A 21,121-nucleotide genomic window follows, 5' to 3' on the forward strand; every position below is an offset into this window, starting at 1 on the left:
TGATGCTGAATGTTTAGATCAATAGTATTCATCTGTAAGCTGCTCCAAAATTGGTTATTTTTTTTTAATTTTATTTACAGCGTGGTAATGGGCCCTTCCAGCTCAACAAGTCCGCGCCGCCCATTTTAAACCCCAATTAACCTACCCGTGTTAAATGTGTGGAGTGTAGACACATTTAATAGTTTCCTCATATTGTCTTGTGTGTCTACACCAGCTCTCAGAACATTCCCATCAATCCCATTTCCTAAGTTATTTCCCTGTAACCTATTCTGTCTCGCATGTCCATCAACTCCATCCCGATTCTCCTTCCACCCACCTACACTGGGGGTAATTTACAGTAACCAACCTCCACCTCTTTGGGATGTGGGAGGAAACCGGAGCACCCGGGGGAATGCACATGGTTACAAGGAAAGCCTACAAACTCCACTCGCACAGCACCAAGATCAGGATTGAACCTGGGTCACTGGAGCTGTGAGGGAGGTTCAGTCCTGGTGTGTCACTGAGCCACACATGGCCCTGGCTTCAAGTACAAGGTTAATATTTTTTTTGAAGCAACAAACAGTCTGCTGGAGGAACTCAGTGGGTTGAGCAGCATCTGTGGGGGGAGGGAAGGAATTGTTGACGTTTTGGGTCGAGACCCTGCACCAGTCCCGATGTTCAAGTTGGTTTGTTTATTGTCATAGGCATGCATACCCAGGGTATAAATCCCACGGAAGCTAGCTTTCTGCAGCAGCAGCACACTACGTTAGAAGACGAGGACAAGCATAAGTTAACATAGACATTAGTGCAAGTTGAAAGAAAAAAATAGAAATTTAGACTTGAGGTAATGTTAAGGTTTTTCAGGTGGGTTCAAGAACCTGACGGCAGTGGGGAAGAAGCTGTTGTTGAACCTTGAGGTGTGGGTCTTCAGGCTCCTGTACTTCCTGCCTGATGGCAGCATCGAGAAGAGGGCACAGCCTGGATGGTGGGGGTCCCTGATGATGGATGTGGCCTTCCTGAGACATCGCCTCTTGTAGACGTCCTCGATGTACAAGGACCGGTGATGGAACTGGCTGCGTCCACCGCTCTTTGGAGCCTTTTGCATTTCTGTGCATTGGAGTTTCCACACCAGGATGTGGTGCAGCCAATCAGAATGCTTTCCGCTGTACACCTGTAGAAGTTTGTCAGCCTTCGATGACTCTGTGGGATCTGGCGCGAAATGTCGACAATTCCTCCCCCCTCCCCCACAGATGCTGCTCGGCCCACTGAGTTCCTCCAGCAGATAGTTTGTTTCTCCAGATTCCAGCATCTGCAGTCTCATGTGTGTCTAATATTTTTTGAAGTTGTGTTATACTAGAGAGGGTTTCCATAATGTACAGCAGTGACGGCACAATAAGAGAACTGTGGTGTGTTTTAAAGTCGCTGTTACTAAATGACTGTTGGGGAATATTTGTGCCAGTAAATCCACCGGTCACACAGTTGCTCTCATGGCGATGTTTCTGAATGTGTGGAGATTAACACACGATATCATGGTCCAGAGATTGCTGAGCCAGTAATTGACCACGAAGTGTTCTTGTATCTAATGTTTTCCTAACGATGCTGGTTAAAGTTGGCCAGGATGCTAGAGAGAACAGCCCTGCTCTTTTGAAATGATGCTGCTGGATATTACAGCTACACCCTGAGGCTAGCGTAGTGCAGTAACTGGAGATGTCAGGTTATCTTTAAATCCCCAAATAGTTCACTAGTCGGTGGTGGAAGGGAACTGGCTGCCCTTTCCCAAGGTGGGCAGGGGGGCAGAGCTAGTGTGATTCCAACCCCGCCATCTGAGAATGCTCACTGCCTTTGCCCATGTCACTACGTCACAGGAACAAGTTTTGTGATTAAAATGGTTTGGGTTTCTATCAGGAGTGGACCTCCCAATGTAATTCTTTCATTCTGGTTCCTCTTGGATGTTTAGATTCACAGAAGAGCTCGAGCCTTGAAAAAACTTGCAAAGCACTTGGACGAGGGGAAACTCTCCCTATCTTCCAGATCTCTAATGAACTACATCATGCCTTATGCTATATCAACACTGTTCAATGAAAACATGTTGAAGGTAAGTACTGGATCAGTGTAAAAAGTGCAGCAGGAGGCTATTCAGTAGCTCCAGTGTGTTCCCCATTCAGTTAGATCATGGTTAATTAACTACATCCATCATAGAGAGAAAACCGGTTCAGAGTAAACTTGTCAGGCACACATAGCTCTTTGAGCCATAGGGGAAACAAGAAAGTGGGCACAGGGTCAACAGTGATTTTATTAAATGGCAGAGCAGGTTGGAGGGGCCGTGTTGTGGGAATTGCCCTCTGCACCCGCAGTAATCAATCAGAACTCAAATCCTTTTATTTACCGGTTTCTTCAAGTGTATGCAAAGTAGTCACCCAGGATAGAGTTCCAGGGTGACTTGTAAATCAAAACTCATACAGCGATTATTAAACCCAAAGCATAATTGCATGTGACCTGTATCATCCAATTCTACGGCTACACAGTTGTTACTTCTTGACCGAGCTGAGGATAAGACACCTGTCCCTGTTCAGTATTCAAAGATGTCACAGTAAACACTGTCACCTCCTTCCAAAAGTTTTGTACTCAATAGTCTGTTATTAGTGGCCATGTTACCTCTGCTGACTATCTGTGTTGATGGACCTATTACCTCTCCCTGCATTCCTGCCAAGGTTAATTGCTGCAGGAATGTGCCTCTGGTCCCTTTACCTATTCAACATCCTGTAGCTCTCCATAGCCTGCACATTTGGAATGTATATTTCCATCTGTGTTTGTTATCTTTAAGAGAACGTTCCAGTGCCTGCCTTGAGTTAGCTGGCCTGCCAAGCCTGCTAACTCAATCATAGGAAACGGGTCTGACATGGACATTTGTTCTGTTCTGATGTGTCTTCCACCTACATCAGCATGCTCAGCACTGTAAGAATATAGCCTACAGACTGTGTGGACCACTCACTCTTGCTCCTATTATTCTGGTCTAATCATCTTATTTGGTCTCTTAAACCCTTAACATCCTTATTCAGAAAAAAAAATGCCTTGTGTCCACTTCTTATTTTCAATTGACTTCCCCTCAGCAGCTTTACTGGGGAGAGATTTCCTCATTTTCACCACCCTTCATGTCAAGGAGCTGCCTGACCACTTGGTTTCTCTTCCCAAGGTGTGACCTGACCTTGAATTCTGATCACATTACAGGAAGGATGTGGGTGCTTTGAAGAGGGTGCAGGAGAGGTTTACCCAGATGCTGCTTAGATTAGAGGGTATTAGCTATAAGGAGAGATTGGACAAGCTTGGAGCAATAGAGGATGAGGGGGGACCTGACAGAGGTGTATAATATGATGAGAGGCATTGATCGTGTGGATAGTCAGAGGCTTTTTCCCAGGGCTGAAATGGTTGCTACAAGAGGACACAGGTTTAAGGTGCTGGGGAGAGGAGATGTCAGGGATAAGTTTTTTACTCAGGGAGTGGTGAGTGTGTGGAATGGGCTGCCGGCAATGGTGGTGGAGGCGGATACGATAGGGTCTTTTAAGAGACTTTTTCACTTTCTTCTGCTCATCTTTTCTATTTAAAATACTCCAGTATGAGAACATGACGTCAGCTTCCGTGGAACTCGTTGGAACTGCGTGCAAGCACTTGTCCTGGTCCTCGTATACCTATCACATGAAACGCTATATTCATGTCCTGCAGACTGGAGAGATCAATCAGAAACTGGCTGTCAGGTGTGTACGTGGGAACAGCACCAGAGAGCAAACCACTGATGTCTTTTTACACACTAGGCAGCTTAACACTTGCAGGTTTTTTAAGTCAGGTGAAACACTTGCATGTGAACATTGACAGACAGGTAAAGGCCTTTGGGCCAAACAAGCCTGTCCTGTGCAGTTGCAGAGTACATATGCCCTGCTTTTCCCCATCCCTTTCCCAAAGACTTGTGATCACTTGAGATTAGGACACAGAACAGTACAGCACGGGAACAGGCCCTTCAGCCCACAATGTCTGCACCGATACCAAATTAAACTACTGTAAATCTCTTCTGCCTGCACATGGTCCATATCCCTCCATTCGCTGCATATTCACGTGTCTGTCTAACAGCACTCTTAAATGCCACACTTGTACCTGTTTCCAGCACTGTGTTCCAGGCACCTACCACTCTCTGTGTGTAAAACATACAACAAATGACTTGCCCCACACATCTCCTTTAAACTTTCCCCCTCTCACCTTAAATGCATGTCCTCTAGTATTTGACATTTCTACCCTGGGAAAAAGATTCTGACTGTCTACCCTGTCTACGCCTCTCATAACTTTATAAACTTCTATCAGGTCTCCCCTCAGCCTCTGACATTCCAGAGAAAACCTCTGGTAATTTGGGAAGGAAAATGTAGGGAATTCCCCAGGGCGGGAACTTAATCCTGCAAGTTATTCTGGCCACAATATTGTGAATTAAATGTTACGTCAAGTGTATACCCTAATTTATTCGTCAGATGTTCTGAAAATGAACCACAGTATTTAATGTAGCCAATGCCTAACAATATGGAAATAAATTAATTTTATACCTGCATGTATTAAAATTGACAGTGACTGTAAACATTCAACACCAGTTTTCTGATCTTGTCTGACATCCTCTCCAACAGTTTGCTGCTGTCGGTTCTAGAAGCCTTTCACTTTGCCCCAGAGAGCCTGAGGAAGGAGTTTGAAGCAGTTCAGACCACAAAAGGTGAAAGTAGGTGTTTTAAAATCTCTCTCTTCGAGCAATTGCCTGGAGTTTGGGGCAGAACAAGTTAACCACTGTTAGTTTTTGCCGAGCTAAAGTTATGCCCCAGTTTTCAGAAGTCTACTGCCAGTAAGCTTCAGTGCTAATGAGTGAAATTGATTTGTGCTGAGACAGGATTTTTTCCAGATTCTCTCTCAACATTGGAGTTGGGCTGAACATGAATCAGGCTTCAATTAATTAATTTATAACAGAGCAGGGCAGATCGATTGACTGAATAAAAACTAATTTAGATGCAATTTACAGTAGTTCAGCAACAGCAGGAGGAACAGAGCAAGGTCAAGCTTCAGTTATCTGCTTAATTACTGCACAGTGAAACTCCTCTGAGTGACTGTGGTTAGTGGAAGCTCATCATTCCAAACAGGAAACCTGGCCAGATTTCACCTCTTGTACCCTTGCTTTAAAAAGGAAACTCACCTAGTTAAGCATAGAATCATTCTGACTGTAATTCACAGCTTCTTCAACAACTTTTAAGTGAAATTTCAATCAATTCTGCCCAGGTTAAGCTGGTTTCTGAGACAACTCCGAGCCATGCTACCTATTTTTGCCACCACTTGTCAATGAGTGTTAGAGAACCTGTGCAGTGTTAATCTGGTGTCCTTGGCTTTATATCAAGTGTTTCATCTGCAAAAGGAATAATGCATATTCCAAATTTGCAGGTGACACAGAACTTGGAGACATATCAGACTGAATAGTTGGCAGGGAAATTTAATGCAGAGAAACGTGAAGTGTTACATTTTGTTAGGAAGAATGAGATGTGGCAATGTAGACTAGACGGCACAATTTCAGGAGTCCAAGAAGAGTCGGATCAAGGGATATTTGTGCAGGGTTTATTGAGAGTGGCAGGGCAGGTTAGGAAAGTGGCTTAAAGTCCTGTACTTCATAAATAGAGCTAGAGCAAGGGGATCACGCTGAAGCTTTATAAATGGTTCAGCCACCGGAGTACTGTGTCCACTTCTGGGGGCCACACTTCAGGAAAGATGTGAAGCTTTGGGAGAGGGTACAGAAGAGATTTACTGAAATGATTCCAGGGATGAGGGACTTCAGTTCTCTGGGTAGACTGGAGGAACTGGGGCTGTCCTCCTCAGAGTAGAGGAGGTTGTGAGGGGATCTGATGAAGGGATTTAAAATCATGAAGGGGGTGGACAGAGTAGATAGAAACTGTTCCCATCGGTGTTGAAGTCAAGAACCAGGTGACATGGAGTGAGGGTCATTGGCAAAAGAGTCAAAAGTGACATTTGTTTTACACAGCGAGTGTTTGGAATGTGAACTGCCAGGGGGAGTAGTGGAGGCAGAGTCCACTTGTCACTTTCAGCTGGGAGCTGAGTACATCTGAAAGGAAAAAGAATTGCAGAACTGGGGAGAGGGTGAGGAAATGGGACATGGGACTTGCCAGGTTGCCAGGGCCAGTACAGACTCGATGGGCAGAGTGTCCTCTTTCCATTCTCTAACTGTTCTGTGTTAATGAGTGTTATCCAGAGCAGGTCAGAAAATCTAATATGATCAGAGGTCTGTTGGTAGGCTTATTCCGAGAATATTTCATACAGGGTGTCTTCACCCAGAGGATGGTGTGTACATGGAACAAGCTGCCAGAAGAAGTCGTTGAGGCAGGTAGCATAACAACATCAAAAGACACTTGGACAGGTACATGGATAGAAAAGGTTTGGAGGGATATGGGTCAAGCATGGGCAAATGTTTAGATGGGAATTTTGGTCAGTGTGGATGAGTTGGGCCAAAATATTATGACTGGTGTTAAAACCTAGAGGAGATTCATTCTGTTCGTGTGCCCCTTGGTCTGAGAGAGAACTTACTACGGTACTAGTCCTTTATCCGTCCAATCACCTGCTGAAACTTCTTCAATTATTTGAAAAGATTGTGCTAAACACTTACTGCAATACTCAGTGAATGTGTTCTGATAGCGATGCCTTCTTTTGAATGAGATGATAAACAGACACTCTCTGCCCCCTCAGGTAGGTATAAAAGACCTCATGAAACCATTTTGAAGGTGTTTTCTCCAGTGTCTTGGTGTAGTTATTTTTTCCTCAATTAACATTTTTTCAATAAAACAGATTAACTAGTCAATATCCTGAAGCAGTCTGTGCGAGCTTGCAATGTGCAAATTCCTCTTACAGCAGAGACTTTCTGTGCTGCAGTATGCATTGAGATGCCCTGGGGTTGTGAAAGATGTTATTAAAATGACATCTTTCCTTATTATCATCCACTTCCCTCCCTCAGTTCAGAGAAGTTCATCTCCCTTAGATGTTTTGGCAATGATAACTCTATTCCTTCTAGTTTCTGACTCGTCCACCAGTTTTTGTCCCAACTTGTTTCATCAGTAGACCTAATAACTTGAGTGTCTCTGTCATATCCCCCGAGCCTTGGTTGCTGTAATGGAACATAGTCCATACTGTGCTGCTGTGTGCAATTCTGGTTTCCATGTTATGCAGGGGATGTGATAAACATCTACAGGAATGATACCACAATAGGGAAGTTGTATGAATTGGGAAAGATTGGACAGGCTGGGGATCCTTCCCCAGAGATCACTATTAGAGGGGACAACAGGAGGACGAAGAGTTATGGACATGGAGTTGAGACCAAAGGTCGGATCAGGCTTGGTCTGACTGAGTGATGGAACAGGTTTAAGGGCCGAGTGACTCTTTGCTGCTTCTGCTTGTCATGTTAATGTAAGTTTTGAAGACTATTGAAATGTTTATTGAAGTATATGGAGAGATTTTTCCACTTATAAAGGAAAGCATAGCTAGAAGTCGTAATATTAATGTCATTACTCTAAATCCAGTAGGGAATTGAGAAACTTTCTCCAACGATTGGTGAGAATATGGAATATGTTAAAGTAAATGTTTGAGGAAAATAATGTAGGTTAATGTAATTAAGGGCATTTCAGGGCACAGGAAGAAGGAACAGAAGCGAATGTTGGACAGAGGAACTGGTTCGGGGCGGCTTGTTGGGAGCATAACCTCTAAGCACAGGCCCTTCAGCCTACGATGTTGTGCCAACCTGTATAAACCTACTCCATGATCAATCTAACCTTTCCCTCCTACACAGCCCATAACCCTCCATTTTTCTTACATCCATCTAAGTGAATTTTAAATGTCCCTGTTGTATCAGCCTCTACCTCCACCCCCAGCAGTGCATTCCAGGCACCCACCACTCTGTGGGGGGGTGTGGAACCTACCTCTGACATCCTCCCTAAACTTTCCTCCACTCACCTTAAACGGATGTCCTCTGGCATCAGCCATTGCCACCCTGGGGAAAAGGTGCTGGCTGTCTACTCTATCTAAGCCCTTCATAATCTTATACATCTCTATCAAGTCACCTCTCATCCTGTGTCACCCCAAAGAAAAAAGCCCTAGCTCGTTCAACCTATCCTCATAGGACATGCTCTCCAATCCAGGCAGCATCCTGGTGAATCTCCTCTGCACCCTCTGTAAAGCTTCCGCATCCTTCCTGTAATGAGGTGACCAGAACTGAACACAATACTCCAAGTGTGGTCTAACCAAAGTTCTATAGAGCTGTAACATTACCTCACGGCTCTTGAATTCAGTCCCCTGACTAATGTAGGCCAGTACACCATACACCGCCTTAACCACTCTATCAACTTGCATGGCAGCTTTGAGAGATCTATGTCTCTGTGTGACATAAGTGTTGTGATTCATGGGGCTGATTCTCACCCCGGTCTGGCCCACCCGCGTGCCAAGTTGACATTACAGCTGGTTTCAGTGACTTTCTGTTGGCTGCACCATATGCCTCTGCTATTCCTGAGGTTCTCCATCCATCCTGTAGATGCTGTGGCAGGAGGTGAGGAAGCCATGGAACTGGAAGGTGTGACTGAAGCCATGGAATTGGAAGGTGCCATTGAAGAAGAGAAGGAAGAAGCTGCAGAGGGTTTGGATGAAGAAGGCACAGCACCTGCTGGGGCTGCTGGAGAATGTGTCCCAGCAAAGGTGGAGAAGAAACCTGTCGTCTTTCAGCCCAGGAGTAAGGAGGAGCTGGAAAATCTGATCAAGCACATTCAGAACACTGTCACTGATGACTTTCTGCCCAAGCTGCAGAAATGTTTAATTGCAAAGGTCTGTGGACAACATTCCCTGATAACCTTTCTTCTCCTGGCCCATTGTTCTCCTTCACCCACCCCCTACCCACTTGGTAATATCTCTCACTTCACCCTTACATAGTGTCTCTGCCCCCATGTGCCCTCCCATGTCTCCCTCCCCACCTCTTCACGCCTCCTTTCTCCTCTACCCACATCTCTTCATTTGTTTCCGTTAGTGAAGTTTTTTTTATTTTACAGGTAAAAAGAGATGACCAGCACAAGTTGGTGAAATCGAAGCTGGTGAATGATGAGGAATTGGTGCGGATTCCTATAGCTTTTGCGATGGTTAAACTAATGCAGACCCTTCCCAAGGAGGTCATGGAGAATAATTTACCCAGGTACAACAGCGGAGACCGTATTATATCCCGTCCTGCTGTGACACAGTGATACGATGTATTTGAGGGCTGGGGGGTATTGTCTGAGGAAACAACGCACAAGAGGCTGGCGGAACTCAGCAGGTCAGCTGGCATCTGTGGAGGGAAATGGACAGTCGACATTTTAGATTGGGTCAAATGGCCTAATTCTGCTCCTATGTCTTACAGTCCCCACCATGTCTTATGGTCTTGTGGTCCAGATGAAGGGTCTTGACCCGCAGTGTCAACTGTTCATTTACCTCCACAGATGCTGCCTGACCTGCTGAGTTCCTCCAGCATCTTGTTTATTGCTCCAGGTTCCAGCATCTGCCGTCTCTGGTGTTTCCATAGTGTAATGGTGTAAGGAAAGATTTTTTTACACATTTTAGGAAAAGATAATGATGTGCAGGACAAGGCTCTTCCTCCTGCTCCACCCCCCACCTCATCCCTCATTCTCCCTCCACTCCCCTACCTCATCCCTCATTCTCCCTCCGCCTCCTGCTCCACTCCCCTACCTCATCCCTCATTCTCCCTCCACTCCCCTACCTCATCCCTCATTCTCCCTCCGCCTCCTGCTCCACTCCCCTACCTCATCCCTCATTCTCCCTCCACCCCCTACCTCGTCCCTCATTCTCCCTCCACCCCCCCACCTCGTCCCTCATTCTCCCTCCACCCCCCCACCTCGTCCCTCATTCTCCCTCCACCCCTACCTCGTCCCTCATTCTCCCTCCACCCCTACCTCGTCCGTCATTCTCTCTCCACCCCCCTACCTCATCCCTCATTCTCCCTCCACCTCCTGCTCCACTCCCCTACCTCATCCCTCATTCTCCCTCCACCCCCCCACCTCGTCCCTCATTCTCCCTCCACCCCCCACCTCGTCCCTCATTCTCCCTCCACCCCCCACCTCGTCCCTCATTCTCCCTCCACCCCCCACCTCGTCCCTCATTCTCCCTCCACCCCCCACCTCGTCCCTCATTCTCCCTCCACTCCCCTACCTCGTCCCTCATTCTCCCTCCACTCCCCTACCTCGTCCCTCATTCTCCCTCCACTCCCCTACCTCGTCCCTCATTCTCCCTCCACTCCCCTACCTCGTCCCTCATTCTCCCTCCACTCCCCTACCTCGTCCCTCATTCTCCCTCCACCCCCCCCACCTCGTCCCTCATTCTCCCTCGTCCCTCATTCTCCCTCCACCCCCCCACCTCATCCCTCATTCTCCCTCCACCCCCTACGTGAATCCCTCTGTGGAAACTGCCCGTTCACTCCAGCCGGGGAATTATGCTCCACTCAAAAAGTACGATTCTGCTGTGGTTAAGTTACTGAATTAACAGCCAGAGGTCTGGGTTTTGGTTAAGAGACAATTTGAATCCCACCACAGCAGCTGGGAATTAAATCAAAATCATTACATAAATCTGGAATTACAAAGAAAAGCCATTCTCACTGTGGTGACCGTGAAACCACCCATTGTGAAATCCCCTAGCTCACTGACATCCTTCAGAGGAGGAAGTCTGCCGTCCTCAGCGGGTGACTCCAGACCCAACCATGTGGTTGCTTTAAACCGAAGCCCAACACCAACACCACCTCACACCCCCCCCCCCCCCCGCCCCCGAGGCAATAAGTGCTGGCATTGGTAGTGACATCAACATCCAATTAAAATGAATAAATAAAGAAAAACAACCATTTTGCCCCCTACCTCAGCTAACCCCATCAACACGCCCCTCTGAACCTCCTTATACTGTGTAGATCAGCACTGTGCTTTTATTCTGAGGGTCATCTAACTGTAGAGATATTGTTTTAGAAAATGTTTTAGGTTTCAATGACCCTCTATGCTTGCTATTATTGATGGTCTTTGTTGTGATCAGAGTACCTTATGGTCTGACTTCAATCCTCATTTTGAGGGTTAACCTTTTGACTTTCATTGAACTGTTGGCTTTTTAATATAGCCTCGACTAGTCTTTGTGGTGCTGGTAGCAATGTTTCCTTTTCACCAGGAGTTGTCTGTACAGTTGTGGAGAATGGGTGGGGTGGTGTTGTGGGACAGTTTATTTACAGGGTTTATCTCCTCCCTCTGACCCAGCATCCTCATTAAGGTCTGCATACTGTTACAAAACCGAGCCCAGGAGATCAGAGACGTCGCTCGCAATACCCTGACCAAAATAATCGAGACTTTGGGTCCAAGGTACCTTCTCTACCTTCTCAAGGAGATGCAGTCAGCTCTAACCAAGGGCTTTCAGGTGATGTGTGTCATCTAACTGTAACGTTAAATCTACAGCCCAAAAATGGGCTGGTTCAGCCCAGTTACTCAACAGGAACTGCCACTTGTTCTCTCCATCTGTCCTCACCATCTCCCGCCAGCCCTCTCCACCTTGTCCTTCTGTGTACCTCTACTGTCTGCTTCAGCTGTGCCTTGGAAAGATGGTCATAAATTGTTGGAAATCAAAATTTTGCTTTGTCTTAAATATTAGTACTTTGTTTTGTAATTGGTTTATTATTGTCACGTGCACTGAGATATGGTGAAAAGCTTTTGTTTGCGTGCCATCCAGACAGATCATTTCATACATAAGTATATCATAAAAAAGGAAGGAAAAACAGAATGCAGAACGTAGTGTTGCAGTTACAGAGAGAGTCCAGTGCAGGCAGCCACTAAGGTGCAAGGGCAATGCTGAGGTAGACCGAGAGATCAAGAGTTCATCTTTATCGAACAAGGTCTGTTCAAGAGTCCTCTAACAGTGGGATAGAAGCTGTCCTTGAGCCTGGTGGTATGTGTTCTCAAGCTTTTGTACCTTCTGCCCGTTGGGAGGGGGGGAGAAGTGAGAATGACCGTGTAGTCCTGAGTCACGCTCATTGTGGTCTGGGTCACGTGTTTGCTCACTAACCCTTGGCAGCTCCATTTGACAGATGAAGCTCCATCCCTCACTGCTGAGCTGTGCATGGGACAGAGTGGTCAGCAGGCAATAACTGAGCCTCGGGTGGTAGATCCTGAGGTCTGCCCCTACTTCAGCCTTATGGTCATCTGACAGCTGGTGGCCTCCTCAGATGATGCTAAGTGTCTCTGTAATCGGATACATTACAAATCAGTCTGGCAGCTGCTCTGCCCAAGACCGCAAGAAACTGCAAAGAAGGCAGCCCGGTGCATCGTGCAAACCAGCTTCCCCATCATTAACTCTTGTCTACACTTCCCACTGCCTCATGAAAGCAGCCAAAATAATCAAGAACTGCTCCCACCCCAGACATTCTCTCTTCTGCCCACTGTCGTTGGTCAGAAGATACAAAGCCCTGAGAGTGCATACGACCAGACTCAAGGACAGCTTCAGTCCTGCTTTGATCAGACTCTTGATCGGACCTCTCATATGTTAAAAGATAAATTCTTGATCTCCCAATCTACTTCACAGTGGCCCTTACACCTTATTGTCTACCTACACTGCACTTTCTCTGTAACGGTAATTCTGCATTGTGTCATTGCTTTTCCCTTGTATTACCTCAACGTACTTCTGTACGGAATGATCTGTCTGGATGGCACGCAAAGCAAAAGCTTTTCACTGTATCTCAGTACATATGACAAGAATAAACCAATACCCTTCAATAGATGAAAATAATTTTTGAAAAAGTAAATATAATTTATCTAAAAGCATTCAGCTTTGATAGTTTAGGTAAAGATATTAAAATGAACTCAGATAAAGAGGAAAACCAAATAATTTGCTTCACTCACCTCTTCCATCCAGGTTGGCGATCCCATTCACGTGGATGGGACAGGCAGCATGTTCCAACCACCCCTGACGTGAAGCTGTAGTTCTTGCCTCCTGGTTTCCCCCATGCTGGATGGAGGAGGGGGTGGGTCTGTCGCTCAAATTATGCATGGTGAAATGATGCCTTTATTTGAAGAGTAAAATTAACTGGAGGTTTGTAAGGATGGTGATCCATAATTAATGGAAGGATTGAGGGTCTCGCAATGAAATGCTCGGCACAATTTTTTTGCCTCCAGTGCAGAGAGACTGAATGCTTGGTCTCCAGATTGGGTGGTATGGTTTCTGTTCTCTTGCTGACGCTGGTTTTCTATCTGATTAGGTTCATGTTTTGACCTACACAGTCTACATGGTGTTAAAGAGTCTTGTGCCCAAACTGAGCAGTGGAGATTTGGACCCTTGCATCGATAACCTAATTGCAGTAAGTGTTTATTCAGTGAATTATTGTAAAGTATTCAAATACCGGTGGGTGTGAAGGGGAGAAGACCTGCATGTCCAAGGGATCATCCACAAAGTCAATGTCCCAATAGACTGAAAGCCATTGACGAGTCCATAGATCCCACGATGGATACGGTGGTGAAGAAGGCTAATGGGATGCCTTTCTTCATCAGCTGTGGCATAGAATATAAAAGCGGGGATGTTGTGTTACTCAGCATTGCCAGGCTCTGCTGTGGGGTTGGGTGTCTAGAACGGGACATGGACTGAAACATGCAAGGGGTGTTGCTCACTTTTGCTTCAGCATCATTTTGAAAATTTGAGCATATTCCGCTTTTTGTAAGTATTGTCCACTTGCCCGACCTGTTCAACGTCCTTGCCCAGTCCAGATGAAAGGTCTCAACCTGAAACATCGACTGTCCATTTCTCTCCACAGATGCTGCCTGACCCGCTGAGTTGCTCCAGCTCTGTGTGTTGCTCAGGTTCCGTCTCTGGTGTTCTTGGTTATTTATCCACTTCTGAAAGCTGAACGCTACTTGTCTGTACACCGAATAGAGCCACGGATGCAGATTGTGATGCAATTCGGAAGTGTAATTATCAGCACAGAATAATCCTCTCGCTTTCTCTCTCCAGATTTTTAACCACGAATTGTTTGGTGCAATTGCTGAAGAAAAGGAAGTGAAAGGGATCGTAAGCAAAGCGATGGAAGCAAGGAAGAGCAAAAGCTACGATTCCTATGAGATTCTGGGACAGTTTGTAGGAAAAGGACAGGTGGCTAAGCTGATCCTTCCACTGAAAGAGGTAACTGAGTACCTGCTTCTCTTGTAACCTATCGTATCTGCGGTGAGAGAGCTCTGCCACTCATTGACACATTTTGTTTTGCTGAATGTTCACTAATTTCTGTGGCTTGTTTCACTGTTTGAGGTGGAATTCGGAACTGTCAGAACTTGACTGCACAGAGTCTTCTATTGGCTGGAACCTGCAATTACATTGTTATTGTTGATGTAGCAGAAGTGAATGCAGAAATATTGGTGCAGTGTTGATGGGAGAAGGTAACCAACTCATTAGATAGTGGAAATTCAGAAATGCTACCAATTCTGGAGACCTGAAAGAAAATCTGTGTGGGGGGAGGGTGGGGTGGGTTGGGGAGGGGGCGTGGGAATGCTGGAAATATTCAGCAAGTAAGGCAGCAACTGTGGAGAGAGAAGCAGCTAACGTTTCGGGTCAAAGATCTTTCGTGAACATTGACTCTGTCTCTCTGTCACAGTTACTGCTTGACTTGTGAGTTTCTGGAAGATAATTCAAATGCCTGTGTGAGAAACTATTAAGCAGGAGTTTGCATTGATCAGCCTCCCCTCTCACTGCACTGGCTCACTTTATTTGTGTCTCTGCCCTGCTGTCATGCAGCACAGAAACAGGCCCTTTGGTCCATCATGTCCATGCTGGCCACTGTACCTTCCCAGCATCCGCCCTGGAGCCTTCAAAAACGTGTTTCAAGTGCTTGTCTTTATACTTGTGAGAGTCTCTGCCTCCACCATTCATTCAGGTGGGGTGTTCCAGAGTCTCTTCCTCAAATACTTCCTCTTTCCTTAAACCTGTGGCCTCTGGTCTTGGACACCTCCTGCTATGGGGAATAGCTTCCTACTATTCACTCTTTCAATGCCCCTCATAATTTTGAATGGCTCAACTGGGTTCATGTTCAGCATTATCTGTTCCAGGGAAAACAAACCCAGTGACTCCAGTCTCTCCTCATTCCTGAAACCCTCCATCCCAGGCAACATCCTGGTGAATTTCCTCTGCACCCTCTCCAATGCAGCCACATCCTTCCTATAGTGTAGAGACTGGTACCCCAGATGTGGCCAACCCAGTGTTTTATCAGGTTGTACCATGACCTTTCTGTTCTTTGCCCCAACTAATGAAGGCAGCAAGTATCCTCTATGCCATCTTAACCACCTTGACTACCTGTGCTGCTGTGTTCAGGGATCCCTAGACATGTGCATCAAGGTCCCTCGCTTCCTCGGGTCAAACTGTCAATAATGGCACCAATCTTTGCATCATCTTCAAACCTACTGATCATACTTTCTAAATTCACATTCAGGTTGTTAATATAAATAGGAAACAGTAAAGGTCCCTACTGTACACCACCAGTCATAGGTTTCAATCATAAAAGCATTCTTTCACCATCACTCTAAGACCAAACCAATTTTGAATCCAATTTGCCAAGTTGTCTTGGATCCCATGGGCTCTTGACTTTTGAACCAGTCTTCCATGTGGTATCTTGTCAAAGGTCTCTCTGAATCCTCATCAATGCACATCATGGTGCCCTCAGCAAATTCAAATCACACAGGATCTCTGTGTTACAGCAGGTGACTGCACTTTTAAAGAACCGCATTGACTTTGAACTGCTTGGGATTGTCTTAATGCCATGACAAATGTTATATTTATGGAGTATGGTAATTTAATAGTGATATTTGTGTAAATAATCCAGAGACGAGAACAAATCATCTAGGGACTTGGTAGCTATGAATTTAAATTCAGTTAAAACCATTGAACCATGGAACAATACAGCACAATACAGGCCCTTCGGCCCACCATGTTGTGCTGCCCTTCAAACCACTCCTAAGACTATCTAACCCCTTCCTCCCATATATCCCTCTATCTTAAATTCCTCCATATGCTTATCTAACAATCTCTTGAACTTGCCCAACGTATCAGCCTCCACCACCACCCCAGGCAGCGCATTCCATGCACCAACCACTCTCTGGGTGAAAAACCTCCCTCTGACGTCTCCCTTGAACCTCCCACCCATTACCTTAGAGCCATGCCCTCTTGTATTGAGCATTGGTGCCCTGGGAAAGAGGCGCTAGCTGTCCACTCTATCTATTCCTCTTAATATTTTGTATACCTCTATCATGTCTCCCCTCATCCTCCTCCTCTCCAATGAGTAAAGCCCTAGCCCCTTTAGTCTCTCCTCATAATCCATACTCTCTAATCCAGGCAGCATCCTGGTAAATCTCCTCTGCACCCTTTCCAATGCCTCCACATCCTTCCTATAATGAGGCGACCAGAACTGGACATAATACTCTTAAGTGTGGTCTAACCAGAGTTTTGTAAAGCTGCATCATTACTTCGCGGCTCTTAAACTCGATCTCACGACTTATGAAAGCTAACATCCCATAAGCTTTCCTAACTACCCTATCCACCTGTGTGGCAACTTTCAGTGATCTATGGATATGACCCCCCAGATCCCTCTGCTCCTCTACACCGCCCAGAATCCTGCTGTTTACCTTGTATTCCGCCTTAGAGTTTGTCCTTCCAAAGTGTACCACCTCACACTTCTCCAGATTGAACTCCATCTGCCACTTGTCAGCCCAGCTCTGCATCCTATCAATATCCCTCTGTAAGCTTCGACAGCCCTCCACACTATCCACAACACCACCGATCTTTGTGTCATCTGCAAACTTGCTAACCCACTCTTCCACCCCCTCATCTAAGTCATTAATAAATATCACAAAAAGTAGAGCTCCCAGAACTAATCCCTATGGGACACCACTAGTCACAGCCTTCCAATCCGAATGCACTCCCTCCACCACAACCCTCTGCTTTCTACAGGCAAGCCAATTCTGAATCCACACTGCCAAGCCTCCCTGGATCCCTTGGCCTCTGACTATCTGAAGGAGCCTACCATGCGGAGCCTTGTCAATCGCCTTACTAAATTCCATGTAGACCACATCTACTGCACTACCCTCATCAATCTTCCTGGTCATCTCCTCAAAGAACTCTATCAGGCTAGAGTTCATTTAGAATGAAGCACAGTGCTGACCATTAAAGTACCAGGTCGTTTAAAAAAAACCTGAGTGGTTCAGTGGTGTCCTTTAGGGAAGGAACCTGCCATTTGTACCTGGTGTGGCGTGAATGTGATCCCGGGCAGTAACGTTGATCTTCCTGCCTCTGAGCCTGTCGGTTGTACTGAACCTGCAGTGCACTGTGGAGGTACATTCACCACATTGATTTGCGCTGTTTCAAAGCCACACCTTTCCACAATCTTGAGGCCAACTCTGAATGGGGAATAATCATTGACCTCCCACACCTGTTCAAAAACCTTGCCTCTGTCTCTGTAGTTCCTTCCAGCTCTTTGATCCTTCAGGACTTATGTGCTCCCAGTTCTCACCCCCTGTTCTGTGTACACTGCTCTCACCCCTCCATTGACAGGGCAGCATTCAGCTGCCTGGGATCTGAGCTCTGAGCTTCCCTCCCACACCGCAGTGCATGCATCTTATGTTTTATGTTTCCAGATATTGGAGAACACTACCAATCTTACGCAAGCTCGGAAGGTCCATGAAACATTTCGGCGAATTGTGTCTGGTCTGTTACTGAATAACGACATGGCGGCAGAGAGCATCCTTCTCCTGAGCCACAGTCTGGTGACTGAGAGCTTACCGCTGATGGTGAAGAAGATCAAGTAAGCCACCCCTTGTTTCAGCATCTGTTTGAAGAGTGGGACTGTTTAAAATAATGAGTTTATGGGTGCAGTGGTTTGGTGACTGGACCGGACATGGAGGCCTGAGCTATTATTGAAATACTTCAAAACCTTGATCTGTAATGGGGGATTATTTTGTTCCTGATGATGTGTACAGTTCTGGTTATCCTGTTATAGGAAAGATGTCATTAAGCTGGAAAGAGTGCAAAGAAGATTTATGAGAATGTTGCCAGGGCTCAAGGGCCTGGGTTATAGGGAAGGTTGAGCAGGCTAGGGCTTTATTCCTTGGAGCGTAGGAGACTGAGGGGTGATCTTATAGAGGTGTATAAAATCATGAGAAGCATAAATAGGGTGAATGCACTCAGTCTTTTTCCCAGGAATAGAGAATCAAAAACTAGAGGGCATGGGACTAAGGTGAGAGGGAAAAGATTTAAAAGGGACATGAGGGGTAACTTCTTCACACAGAGGGTGTTGCGTATATTGAACGAGCTGCCAGAGGAGGTGGTAGAGGCAGGTACAATAACAACATTTAAAAGACTCTTGGAAAGGTACATGGATAGGAAAGGTTTAGAGGGATATGGGCCAAACGGGTCTAGTTTGGATGGGCACCTTGTTCGACATGGACAAGTTGGGCCAAAGGATCTGTTTCTGTGCTCTGTGACTGTTTGAAACTTCCTTTCTTAAGACTGTTGTGGCTATACGGTGGTAATGCAGTGGTGGGGAAGTGAACACTAATGGTGAATGACGTTGAGGGCTGTGTGGATAGCCGGATGGATCTGAGGTGGGTGAGATGAAGTGGTGTTGGGAGGAGACCCATCTGAAGAGCAAACACTGGTTTTGATTCGTTGAGTTGAATGGTAGTTTTGTGTTTTGTTCTTTACAATAATTAAATGTCCTTTTAAAGGGGTAAACCGCCAAGGCCTGACCAATCCCGCACCAGTCTGAAGCCCCAGAGCTGCCTTTTGCTGCCCTCCACACCTTCGCGCCAAGGAGAGAAACCCACTGTCAGCGCAAAGACCAACATGCACATCCTGGTGGATACTGGGCTGAGGGTAAGTCCTGCTCGCCCAGGGTTTGGGTCGTCAGATCTCAGTGGTTTGTTCAGAAAAATGTTCCTTCAAGTGGCTGCTGGAGAAACTAAAAACCCCTTTACAATTTTTTTTATTCTTTCAATGTAGCTGACGTTATCTGCCGCCTTCTGTCCTTAGGCAGAGGGTTAGTGTTCAAAACCCACTGTGGGTTATTGGATGCAGAAGTCTAGGCTGATGCTCCTGGTGCAGAACTGATGGGAGTGCCACAGTGTCAGAGGCACCATCTGTCAGATGGATGTACAAGATCCCATCACCACCATTTTAAGGAAGAACTTGGGGGTTCTCCCTGGTGTCTCTGATCACCATAGGAAGGATGTCCTGAAGCTGGAAAGAGTGCAGAGAAGGATGTTGCTGAGACTGGGGGGCTTGAGGTTTATAGAGAGGCTGGATAGGTTGGGACTGTTTTCCCTGGAGTGTAGGAGGCTGAGGGGTGACCTTACCGAGGCTTATAAATCCATGAGGGGCACAGATAAGGTGGATGGTCACAGTCTGTTTCCCAGGGTAGGGGATCCTAAAACTCGAGGGCATAGCTTTGAGGTGAGAGGGGAAGGATTTAAAGTGGATCTGAGAGACAAGTTTTTCATGCAGAGGGTGGTGGGTATATGGAGCAAGGTGCCAGAGGAAGTGATGAGGCAGGAACAATTGCAACGTTTAAAAGAAATTTGGACAGATACGTGGATAGATAATATTTGGAGGGACATAGGCCAAACACAGGCAAATGGGACTAGTTCAGTTGGCAACCCTGACATTTCTGCCAGCTACAACGTAATCCCACCACCAGCTACACCTTCCTCTCCCCACACCTTTCTGCTTTCTACAACGACTACTCTCTCTGTGACCCCCTGGTTTGTTTGTCCCTCCCCAGGCAACCGTGGGAGGTGTAACACCCGTCCCTACACCTCCTCCCTCACCACCGTGCAGGGACCTAAACAGCCCTCCCAGGTGAGGCAGAGATTCACCTGCATCTCCTCCGGCCTTGTTTATTGAATCCGGTTCTCTCGAAGTGGCCTCCTCTACATCGGTGAGACCTAGGCACAGACTGGGCATCTTCACAGACTGGGCTTCACCAAGCATCTGCGCTCCACCCACTGTGGCTGTCTGGAGCTCCCAGTTGCCAGCCATTTTAATTTCCCTCCCCATTCCCACTCCAACCTGTCTGTCTTCGGCCTCCTCCACTGCCAGGGTGAGGCTAACTGCAAACTAGAGGAACAACACCTCGTATTCCCCCTGGGCAGTCTACAACCCAACAGCATGTACTTCCAGTAACCTGATCCCCCTCTCCTCCTGATCTAGCCAGTTCCTCCTACACCCACCCCAGCCCCCATCACCCTGTTTCTGTTTCTTTCCCCTCTGCCACCCTCCACCTGCCCTTCACCCACACACCCCTCCCACTGGCTCCCCCCCCCCCCCCCCCCCACTGTTCCCATCTGCCCTCCCCACCCCCCTCCCTTTATTCCAGGCTCCACCTTCCTCTCCTATCAGCTTCCACCATCTGTAGCCCTCTGTCACCTCCACCTATCACCTCCAAGCCTCTGTCGCTATCTCCCCCACCTGCCTATCACCCCTCGCACCTGGATCCACCTATCGCCGACCAGCTCTTTCTCCACCCCTTCCCCTCACCTCTTTACACTGGCCGTCTCCCCTCTTATCTTTCAGTCCTGGTGAAGGCTGTCCATTTCGCTCTGCAGATGCTGCCTGACCTGCTGAGTTCTCCAGCAGTTTGTGTTTTTTGGTTTTGTAGCATGTATGTTGGTCAGAGGATGCCCATTATTCATCTATTAAATTGTTCTTTTGTGTTAACGCAGTTGCTACATTTGAGCTTGAAGAGGTCGAAGGTGAATTCTTCAGAAGAGCACATCTTGGAGATGATGGACCCGTTTGTGCAGGTGTTAATTGACTGTCTTCAGTCCGTGCATGTAAAGGTGAGCACCTCCCACAGTCCACACACTCCCACTGTTCTCTTAAACCACGGTATTAAATAGAAAATTGTTCTGATGCGTTGCATCCTAATTATTTTTACTTATTTTGAGTTGTTTTTGAATATTTTGGTTGCAGTCCTGAAATTCAATGCTATGATCTTTTGGTTGGTTTTAAAGTAAGTTCCCAGCACAAGATAATATGATGCAGAGGAGAT

The 21,121-nt window shown here is 46.6% G+C and overlaps 2 protein-coding genes across 5 annotated transcripts in view; one reads left to right on the forward strand and one right to left on the reverse strand.

The window, feature by feature from the left end:
- utp20 (UTP20 small subunit processome component) overlaps positions 1-21,121 on the forward strand; it is a 124,980-nt gene that overhangs the window by 80,418 nt on the left and 23,441 nt on the right. For 3 of the 4 annotated variants that reach the window (XM_052030063.1, XM_052030066.1, XM_052030065.1), the window contains 11 exons: positions 1,937-2,074; positions 3,592-3,731; positions 4,641-4,729; positions 8,579-8,865; positions 9,087-9,226; positions 11,316-11,472; positions 13,304-13,402; positions 14,050-14,217; positions 17,712-17,878; positions 18,801-18,948; positions 20,793-20,909. In XM_052030063.1, coding sequence (XP_051886023.1) covers positions 1,937-2,074; positions 3,592-3,731; positions 4,641-4,729; positions 8,579-8,865; positions 9,087-9,226; positions 11,316-11,472; positions 13,304-13,402; positions 14,050-14,217; positions 17,712-17,878; positions 18,801-18,948; positions 20,793-20,909 — 1,650 coding nt within the window. The remainder of the gene's footprint in view (positions 1-1,936; positions 2,075-3,591; positions 3,732-4,640; positions 4,730-8,578; positions 8,866-9,086; positions 9,227-11,315; positions 11,473-13,303; positions 13,403-14,049; positions 14,218-17,711; positions 17,879-18,800; positions 18,949-20,792; positions 20,910-21,121) is intronic. The other variant, XM_052030064.1, reaches the window with a different exon arrangement.
- Positions 1-21,121, reverse strand: part of LOC127578273 (NADH-cytochrome b5 reductase 3-like) — a 644,669-nt gene that overhangs the window by 49,282 nt on the left and 574,266 nt on the right. The gene's annotated exons all lie outside the window — the stretch shown is intronic.

Source organism: Pristis pectinata, chromosome 15, assembly GCF_009764475.1.
Source record: "Pristis pectinata isolate sPriPec2 chromosome 15, sPriPec2.1.pri, whole genome shotgun sequence".
NCBI classification, from domain to species: Eukaryota; Metazoa; Chordata; class Chondrichthyes; order Rhinopristiformes; family Pristidae; genus Pristis; species Pristis pectinata.